The sequence below is a fragment of the Macrobrachium rosenbergii genome, chromosome 5 (assembly GCF_040412425.1).
Source record: "Macrobrachium rosenbergii isolate ZJJX-2024 chromosome 5, ASM4041242v1, whole genome shotgun sequence".
Lineage (NCBI taxonomy): Eukaryota > Metazoa > Arthropoda > Malacostraca > Decapoda > Palaemonidae > Macrobrachium > Macrobrachium rosenbergii.
Window position 1 is genome coordinate 10,055,918 of NC_089745.1, and position 11,045 is coordinate 10,066,962.

At 35.7% G+C, this 11,045-nt stretch overlaps 1 protein-coding gene across 1 annotated transcript in view; it reads left to right on the forward strand.

The window, feature by feature from the left end:
• The window catches only part of jdp (DnaJ domain-containing protein), a 64,672-nt gene extending 54,267 nt beyond the window's left edge, over window positions 1-10,405 (forward strand). Inside the window, exons 3-4 of the mRNA XM_067103479.1 lie at window positions 5,989-6,105; window positions 8,407-10,405. Of these exons, the coding sequence (XP_066959580.1) occupies window positions 5,989-6,105; window positions 8,407-8,616 (327 nt within the window). The 3' untranslated portion in view covers window positions 8,617-10,405. The remainder of the gene's footprint in view (window positions 1-5,988; window positions 6,106-8,406) is intronic.
• Window positions 10,406-11,045: the final 640 nt, after the last annotated feature.

Genomic DNA, 11,045 nt, shown 5'->3' on the forward strand with positions numbered 1-11,045 from the left:
GCATATTAAAAATTTCATTAAAAAAATCAGATCATTCGGCAGATGCAGAGATGGAGGTGGATATTGTCAAGTAGAACGAATAGATCTTTGTTTCAGTGTTTATTAAACAGATTTTTTTATAAATCAAAAACTTTGTTTAGTTAAGAAAAAAAAAAGGTTTATTGAACAGAAACTTTGTTTATTTAAAATCAAAGTTTTATTGGACGAAAATGTTCTACTGAACAGAAACACGCAAGACTGAATAATATCACGTTTCCAGAATAATAATAATTGGGTGAAGGACATAGTCTTTGTAACGGAACATCTTTTGTAACATCTGTTTTCCGACATGAAATTAAATACGATGCAACTTTACTGACCAATCTGTTTCCCCATTCTAAAGAATATCCAGAAATAATCCTAAAAAATCTTGTTATTTAGATTGGAAAATAAATGCAATAAATGTCTGGTAGGTTATTTGTGTTGTGCTTTTTTGCCTGTCTTTAACTGGGCGGTATTGTCGAAGAGTAATCAACGTAAAATCGATGTAATGAATAGAATGAGTAAATATGAAAGCTGACGAAAGCAGAGAATGGTCGCGCTGAGCAAATCCTAGAAAGGAAGAAGAAGAAGAGGAAGAGGAAGAAGAAGAATGGTCTAGGGTTGTTTGTGGGCGTTGCAACCGATGTTCTTCAAGTAGCGGTTATTGCATTTTAAAGATGAAGTACGGAAGGCTCTAATGGTCTCTTGCACGATACTTTTCAGTGATTGCAAATTTACTTTATGTTCTGACTATAGCATGCTGTTGTTTGTCCATAGAATAACCATTCTTTCAACCAGCAGAAAAGGTTCAATGAAGCTCTAATGTTATAATGCAGAATACTTTTAATGGCTTGAATGATTGAATAACATACTGTACCTCCATTCATGTTATCTTTCTTCCATCTTGCTATCCACCATTTCATAGTGCAACTGCGAGGTTTTCCTCCTGTTACACCTTTCAGACCTACCTATTCTCATTTCCCTTTCCAACGCTGAATGACCTCATAGGTCCCAGTGCTTGGCCTTTGGCCTAAACTCTATATTCAATTCATTTGGTAGACCCCGTACTTGTTAGTTTCGTTTCATAGTTCTCTTAAATAACTTCAATCTGAATGTAGCGTAATTAGATTCTTTGGTATTACTCACGTTGGTTCTGTAGTTTTGTTCTCAATGTTTGAAACAGCATTTTTTTTTTTTATAATTGTTCTCCATCGTCAGTTGTGCTTTTTATTTTTACTTCAAAAGTAGAGAGCACGACCTTTGTCTCGTTATGTTTGGACCTTGACAAAGTGTAGGCTACTCTGCCTAATCTGAGTTACAATTTCTAACCTTTTATATTTTCCACGCATGCACAAACCAATTCTCCATTACATTTGTCTTGCTCTTTTCCAAAATTCTGGCATTTGAAGCATTGAAATACATGCATCTGTTATAAACATTGCAACACTTGCTGGTTGCATATTGCACGTCATCGCGTATTCCTAGAGTCGTTCGTTCACAGTTCTTCTCTCAGGTGAGAATTTTGTGATGTAGACTTTCGAAGTCATTTTCAGCTTTGACAGTATTGAGCCGCCCCCTTAACTTTCTGGGACAATTTTGTATCATAATTTTGCGATTTTTTTTATCCAATTTCTCATGGGCTGAATTATTTATTTCTTCGTTTTTGCCATGATCTTATATTTCTCACATTTTGTAACTGTCACAATTTCATTAAGCATCCATCTGTTTCTGACTTTGTGCGAAATTCTCTTAGACGAATCGGAGTTCCATTAAGAACTTGAAAACTAGTGCATTCCTCTGTAATGGTGTTATTGTGGCATTCATAGTTCTTTTTGCGTCATGGTAATAACCGTCGTTTTAATCTGATAAAAAAAATGTTGAAAATGTCCAAAATTTCAAAATTGCCGCCCCTTTTTTTTTCTTTAACTAACCCGAGTATTTAATCCTTGCGACTTGGTCGACTGTCGGGTACTCTTGCCGGTAGGTCAGATGATTCTGAAGATTTCGAGTTTGTTTTGTGAAAGTCTTAGTGGACGTTCTAGATCTACCTTATTATTATTATTATTATTATTATTATTATTATTATTATTATTATTATTGTTGTTGTTGTTTGTTGTTTTTAAGAGGTCATTGAAGACAGTGCTTAAATTACCGAGCTTAAACTCCAAGTGGCAACTGATAACTGTCGTTCCTAAGTCTAGGCCAAGTTCTTAGTGTGTGCTTGTCAACTTTAATTACGGAAAATTAACCAGCTGAATCTCAAATTAACAACATAGCCTTATCACTGACTCATAATTAAAGTACTGAATATAACAAACCCTTGTCCAAAATGGAGTCACTAATTGACCATAGAGGTTTATCAAACCTGTGAAGCAAGGATTGGGCTTAATCTTTGCATGTTGTCATGTTGACAAAATGACAGTGAAGAGTTATAGGCACGCTGCAAATAGGGTAAGTGCAAAGCTTCCTAGATTACCACAGTTTTTAAAACTTGGTGTAAGGGAAGATTCTACTGTCCTTTAGCATTTTAGGTCGAGATATGTTCCCTTCTTTCTGGCAACCTACTGTGGCCATGTAAGGCGTGTTTAACGTTATCACCCCATATTACCATTATATATATATTTTTTTTTCATGAGGATAACTGCTCATTATCAAGGTAATTCTATTTTTTCAATATTGTAGTGTGTTTGTTGAACGTTATTGATGGTCATTTTGGTAACAAAGTAGTAGTTTTATAGATACTGGTCCCACCTCCCCCCACATATACTACAGTTGAGAGACCACAGTGGGAAACCATGGATTTTGGGGGGAGGAACACGAGTGAAATACTGAGGTATATTAGTAACCTAACCCAAGGTGTAAGGTCCTCCCGACACCCCTACCTAACCTAACGTAGGGCACACTAAATTAAAGTGCTTCCCTCCCCTCACCTGACCTAAACTAGGGCATAGCAAGTTAAAAATGAATGTAATTTAGCCTAAAAATAGGGCACTGGCCCTGGGGGATGAGGGTGGGATTTGTATCCCCCTTCTGGTCCCTCCTTCCATGTAACATGACATAGGGTACCAGGTCCTTTCTTACCAAGTGCTTAGTGTTGCCTTTGAAAATTTCGAGGAATCTAACCTTCATCAGAAAAATTGTGCAAGTATCATGGGGGCATTAGTTGTATAACATCCATTTACTTCACTTGTTTTAATTTGAACTGGCACAAATTAAAAATGGTCATTGAAACTAATAATGTTATAATTTGGAGGTTGGTAGATAAATGGAGGGGAGGAGGGGAATCCACTCACCTGTCATACTGTAAGCCAGCACTTTTCATCGGTGATCTAATTAAGGTGTCTTGCTGCGCTCAGACTAACCGCATAGTTAAAGCTTCATTCCTCTTTTTTTATGGTTTGTGGCGTTTCAGTTTTTGGAAGGCCAAAAAAAAATTCACTAGGTTTGATACTGTCTAATATTTTTGGCTCGTTCCTCCTTATCTAAAGATCATTCTCCTATAGCTCACCAAAGTGATACATATGTGAAGGTTGGTGATCAGCTTCTACTCTTTGAGAGTGCTGACCCAGGAACGACTTAGGAACGACAGTTATCAGTTGCCACTTGGAGTTTAAGCTCGGTAATTTAAGCACCTATTCTAGGTGTGGTTGATGGGAAATTGTGCTTCATTATCTGGCGTCTCCTTTTAGGTGCTGATTGTTCGGATGATAGGCTTTTGTAAACAGATGGATTTGTATTAAAAGAAATTAATTTTACAAAAGAAAAAAAGTTGTATTTAGGCAGTTACAAATTCCAGGGCCACCTTAAACCTTAAGTTCACTGTTCCAAGAACTTAAATATTTTTCAGAACTCCCTGAGCACTGGGCTTTTGAAGAGCATATGCTCTTGTAACTTGGAACTTGCAAAGAGGCTTGACCAAACTTGTCATTTCTGGGAAATCTTGAGTCAGTGCATGTACTGTAAGTTCATTTCTGGGAAATCTTGAGTCAGTGCATGAAAGTTTATAGGCTATTACTTATGAATATTGGCTAAATGGGAAGTAGAAATTTTGCTGTTCATTTTGTTCTTCATATTCATTGTTTGGTGTATGCCTTGTTTATGGTGTACGAATAAGTAAAGGATTTTCTCGTGCGAGCATAGGATAATTAATGCCAATGTCAAACAGGGCCATTTTGTGATAGTTTAGGTGTAAGAAACAAGGTGAGAGGGAGAAACTGATTAAAGTTGCAGAAAACAAAGAAATAATAGAGAAGAAATATTTGGAACGTTTAGTAATTTATCATTGTGCTGTTAAGTACAGAGTAAATCTGTAGAGGAGGAGAGTGAAGGAAGGTGAGTAAAGGCAGTACAGTACATAACAGGAAAAATATACATACAGTGCAGGTTTATCGAACTGCCATATTTTGATATCTTGACATTTGACCTTCCCCAGAGCTTATACTTCTGTTACTGTTTAGGCAGATTAAACTAATACTAATTCATGACATAAAATTATTAGAGATTTTGGTTAGAATCAGCCTGTATGAAAACTGGACATATTCATATAGACTTTGGCCCTGACACCTGTCAGATTTCACCTGATGCTTAAGCTCCTAGGCTATATATTTTCCTAGTTTTTGGTTTCCTGGCTTGTAGAGTTAATGTAACCATTAACAAACAGGACTGGGCACATTCAAGAGGGTCTGCAAAATCCTCGAAAAGCTTTATTGATCCTGTACTGAAATGAACATGCCCAATTTCAACAAGGCTTTTGTGCAAGGAATTGGCAATTGCAGAAGGAATTACTGTAGTGGGGTAAATTACTTAAAAAGGGATTTCTTCTCAAGATCTAGGAGGGGATGCTGGTTCTTAGCTTCTGAGTTGAGAATTCCTTATTAGTCTGTAATTGAGGTTGGCGGTGAAACCACCAATAACTTGGCAGTGTATGTGACCAGTGGTACTTTAGAACTTGTACCTACAGGGGATATGGTAGACTTCATTGTCCATGACTCAGGAACATTTCCTTTAAGATGCACAGTAGCTACTTTGAAGCCATTTTCCTAAAATTAGCCTTCCCCATGAGAGTAGAAAAACCATAGGTAGTGTAATATTGCTCACCATGATTTCAAGTAGATTGTTGTTGTGGGAACTTTCTTTGTAGCATGGGAGGCATGCTCCATAACTTAAGGACCTGTAGGGCCACAGTAAATTTCTTTGTGTGCCATTATCGATTTTTCCTGTTCCCCTACACTACTCTGATGATGATGTTGAGTGAGCTTGTGCTGTATTAGGTTAATTTTTCTGCAGTGTTTCCCGTTTTCAAGATTCCTAATATCTCACAGTTATCAAGCAAAAGCATTTTTCATGAACAGGTTTTTAACAACGATATCGTTAAAAATCCAAATCTGTAACCTAGTGTCCAGTGTGGTAGTCCCTATGTTGCTGTTGCTTCAGGGGAGGCTGATTAATTGTGCCCAGTGAGACTTTTACACTTTGCCATATCTCTGATAATACAACCCATATCTTTGATGCATGTGTCTAGTTTATGTAAACTTGGGCAGATGCTTGTATTACGGAACTGTATCCAGACTGTAGGAAGAAGATTGTTTTAAATTTAATTGTATGTTAAAGTATTTAGTTGTAAATAAAAACTATAAGAATAAAAGCTAAAATCAGTGATCAAAAGCTCTAGGTCTAATTGCTGGGCTTAAAACAGTGACAAGCAGAATTTGATTTGATGTTTCATGATTACCAGAATTCTTTGCTGATGCTTGGTTAACAGTTTGTAATTGGATTTCTTTTCAAAACTGTTCATCACTCATTTTTAGCTGATGAACTTGGCAGGATACTGAATCTTGAACTTGTATATACAATAGTGTTAGAAGTTCCCTTCTTTAAGTTTTTTTTTTTATCTGTTAAATTACAGGTTTTTCCCATGTGGTTAATTGTCAAGATTTATTAAATTACCAGATGCCTTTTTATTGTCAGGTTGCTAAGGATACGCTGACTGATCCAGAAAAGCGTGCCAAATATGACAGGTGGTTGAACAGTGGAATTTTGGTTAGTTACGAGACATGGTGTGGCATGAAACAGCACATGACTACAGTAAGTGTACAGTATTATATGGTACATCTCTGCCTTATCTGGTGGTTCATATCTGTTGTATTGTAGGTTATTCATTTTATTTTAAAGCCAAATACTATGAGTTTGTGGTAGTACATGAACTATTTAGTGTATGTCGTCTATTCTGCTAATCTCCCATTGTCATAATCTTCATATTCAGTAATGTCCAAAGCTAAGGGCCTTTGTAAAAGTCTTCTACGTGTCTCCTTCCTGCCCTTTCACAAATCTCCACTCATATACCTTCCAACTCATAATTCTCATCCAAGCAATCTGGGTCTTCCAATTCTTGTGGTGAATAGCATCCCAGCTGATCCTTACTACTTGTACTTTTCCTGAGGTGTCCAAGCAATTTCCATCTAGTTATTATGTCTACATAGAGAACTTCCTTAATATCCTATGTGGATTATATCTCACTGTAACCTGCCAAAACCCTAAATATTCTCTTCATTCTTTAATCATCAAAATCCCTTAGGTATCCTGGTTTCACTGCAATAATACTAGCTATATACGTAATTATTTTCACATGGAATTTCAGTGTGTCCTCTCTGATCCTGTTCAGCCTGCCCATTTTTTATTTGCCTCTTCTAGTCTTTTATTAAATTCCAACTGTTTATCTGGTTTGCCTTAAATTTTTTTTATTGATACTTTTTCATCATTATATCCACTGCTATGTGATGTAAAGGACCTCTGTGAAATTTTGCCACTCATTGCTACTTATTACTGTTTACTTTCTCATGTTGGGGCATAATAGGAATAGTAGTAGTAGTAGTCTACATTGAAATTACTATACAGATTTTACAACCAACAAGATGGCTTGACATCTCACGTTGATGCGATGTTTTAGTCCCAGTTTATAAATAAAATTCAGATAGTTTATTGATGGGTTTCAAACCAGTTTTATGATGCTATCAAGTTAATATATACATGTATTACACTGATTTAAGTGCAGAAAAAAGGGTTCAGTTTTTACTAGTCAAGAAATATAAGCACTGAACTATAGAATAGTTATTTTGAAAGTAAAGAACAGCCTGCTGTACATTACTAAGCTATTTGCACAAATTTTAAGGTTGGAAGTTACAGGTGTACAATATATTAGCTTATTAGATAAATTAATAGTTAGTTAAGGTTAATTAGTTTAATCTGGTTTGTCTGAATATGTTAAGCCAGTTACGTTATGGTTTTAGTTTGAAAGAGTTAAAGAGTTTATTACCAGAATAATTAGATGTTTTATTTGCTTTTAAAAGAAGAAAGCATCTTTTATATTTTTGTGTTAATACTTTTAAGCTCTTCCAGTTGACTTTACAGTGCTTCCACAAAATAAACCAGGCTTGTACATGTTCCATGATCTCTTAATGCTTGAGAATGATGATTGAGGCTCCTGCAGTTCAGCAGGTAGCTGGATTGGTATTAAATGGCATAAGCTACATTGAATGGTTCAGGTATGCTGATACACAGTAACACTTTATGCTGTAAATCAAGATGATTACTCACTTCTTGGGACACACTAATACAGTACTTTTTTAAATAAAGTGTAAATTTATGTTACACATGATGAAACCACAGTTTTTGAAGTGACACCTAGGAAATTGTACATAGGAGGGTATTCAAAACTTGTCAGGGGTTGGTTGAAGACCAACAGGCATGATAGTAGCAAGGTCATGGGTTATGATGGAGTCCACGCGACAGCCGTTATCTTCTTAGAGGTCATTATAATACATGAGATAGCAAAACAGCACAAAAGAACAAACGATTCACAGTGATGAAATACTTGAAAAGACCACAAAGTTGCTGCTCTTTTGAGAGTAGCTCCATTTCTTGACCAAGCATTATGAAGTAAATGACATGCATAAATAAAATTATAGATCTTGCCTTAAAGTTATGTTTTTTGGCACATTATTATTCAAATAAATTTTTAATGTACATAACATGTAGTATTTTCAGTGGAAGTTGTACTCTATTTTTTTATAAATACTTAAATATGAATTCTTCCCTGCAATTTTACCAATGGCTGGTCGATGCCACAGTTTGTGATCCATCAGTCGTGAAAATAGAGATTGGCCAGAGAGCAGCACTGAGTAGCTAAATGATATTTATTTCCAGTGTATCAACTCACTTCCTACAGTTTACTTTAACTACTTAACCTACTATTAAGATTGGATGGCAATCTTGCAGGGTTTTTTTAGTATGTATACAGTAATCTGTCTAAAATTCATTATGTATGCTGCAACCAAAATGCATTGTGTATGCAGTAACCTATCTAAAGTACTGTACTCTTATTTTTAGAATCTTCACTGGGCAACCCCCAACACCAAAGATCGGATGCTGGATTCTGGTAGTTCCCAAGGTGGTGGTAGTAAACCACCAGGACACCGAAGAGCTTCTGAGCAGGGCATCTTGCATGGCCGAGCAGATTTTAAAATATCTCGACCTTCAGAAGGCTGGGAACGAGATTCCTCTGATGTTATGAAGAAATTCAGAAATTATGAAATCTAAATGGGTAGCAGGTGACAAAATTATTTATTCATAAAATTTGTGCTATGTTAATGGTTCATTGTTGATTAGACCTTTGCTGTTATGTTATAACTTTGTTGTACTGGTTATGTTGATGATCTCAGATAAGTTTGTTATAAACAAGGAACATAAATCACCTGTTCAGAAAATGGAGTCGACTGGGTAATCTGTGTGAAGGCTGGAATCCTTCTGGTAAATCTTTAACTCGATACAGTGGCCAGTATGCATGCAATAACGACTAGGCTACATCATGAGATTCGGGTAAGTTTTGAACCACTGTTTCAATTCATTCAAGTTTCATGTCATGAACTTTTTTCAGGTATTAAATGGAAAGTAAATATTTATCCAATTCAGTAGGAATAATTGTTTTTAGTCAATGTGTGAAGTCTTCTAAACCCACCACATAGATCAACTAAGACAACCTAGACTGTTTTAGGTTTATTATTCTGATGTTGTTAGAGGTCATTTCTAGCCTTGCATAGAAAGAGTATGTGCCAAGGTAGCAATTTCCACTACGCTAGTTTTGCTAGCGTGGTCACCTCTTTAAGCTTTATAGTATAGGTATGACCAAGTTTAGACAAAATTAATATTAACAAGGACAAAATATTAAGGACAGATAGTAACAATCTGGAATAGTTTACAATAAATAGAATGTTCCCACTTCATTTTACTGTAGAGACGTGTTCATGTAAGGTCCCACTGAGGTGACAGTATGATTTTTTTGTACTCGTAAAACTTGGAATTGGTACAGAGCATTGGCTGATGCAGAGCTTACATATAATTTTTAGTATACAACCAAATTTTGATCCATGCATACTAGTCTGCAAAGCAAAATATGTTTTACCATGATAATACCTGGTTTGACAAAATATTGTTTTCCTTGGCACGAAAGATGTTCTTAATATGACGTAGAATAAATTTAGGATTTGTAATACATTTCTGGATAGTTTACCAGACAACCTTAGATTGATAATCTTTGTGCAAGTAAACACATTTGCCCTATTTTTTACAGCATGAATTTGTGGAAAAGCAAGCAAACATTAGAGGAAAATTTGTCTGCTAAGCTGTCAGGAAGGTTTAATATGTATATGCATACCAAGGTGTATACAGTTTAAGTCCAAAAATGTATTTCCAATTGTGAAGATAGACTTTAGTGACAAAGACACAATAATTGTTATATTGCCAGTGTTACTATTTTTCTATCAGAATCGAATTGCCAAATAGTTCCAGAAGCTTTAACCTTGTGGTTATGTGATAAGTAAAGGGTAATGCAGCTGTTGCTTTTATTAGTATGCTAAATTATCAAAACTTCATTGGTGGGTTGTTTATGTGATTCAAGTACAGGCACATGAATAGCTTTTAGAATCACAAACTTTAGCTCAGTTTTTCAGAATTCAGATGTTGACTATACTGTACAGTATTAAAGTTTAAAAGTTTTAATAATAAAGATTTTGATTGATTGTGCAATGTAGTTTTGGTGTAATGGTTATAAACAGCTAAAAAGTTGATGTTGAAGATTCTTGTATGCAAGAGTTATTATTATGCATATGTGGTTATTCATTAGGGTATTCACTTAAATGCCAAGTGGTACATCAGTGATGACAGGCTTGTAAGAATAACAAAATAATTTTTCTCAGTGTTGCAATTTCTAATTTACATTTTCTCCAGGTTCATTATATTGTTAGGAGTAAGCTGAGTTTATGAATTTATGAAAGATTATTTGTTATTTTTTGTGCATTTATTTTTAGTGAATAAAAAAGTATGGCAAACACATGGCAGGTATTTCTTGATCCATAATTTATGTAATGCCGAATTATTTGGAGAATTTTAATGCACTGAATACTCAATATTAAAATACATTTGTATTTTTTTAGGAATACATACCAGGTCCTTTCATGAAGGAGTATTCCTTAGTGCAAGTTTACATTGGTCATTTTAACTTGGTAAATGGTTAGTTAAATGGAGTTTGGCAGTTGACGAAAAATAAGCCAGAGTTCCTTTTATCTATTTCAAAGAAGGGAGACCCTTCCCAGCACCAAACACAGTTGGTGTGGCTGTCCCTCATGGGTTGGCTTTAGTTCTCTTTCAAGCCATGAAAGATTTGAAGGAGACTGCATAGTGGCTAACTCCATGACTCCTAATCCCATGGACAAGGGCAAACCTTGTTGAAATCTTTCCAGGGGGAAGTCATTTGACACTGGAGCATCTTGCTGAAATCTCTCCAGGTGGGGAAGTCATTTGATTCTGCAACATGGGTCCTTGGCAGCAGGGAAATTTTCAGTGTCATACATCTTCCTTTGGCATGTCAATCGTGGAGGGATGAACTTTCAGGAGCTGCTGGACAGCGGGGAACTTGATCAGGAGATCAGACTGTGCATTCTTCAAAACACCACAAATGAACTGAAACAACA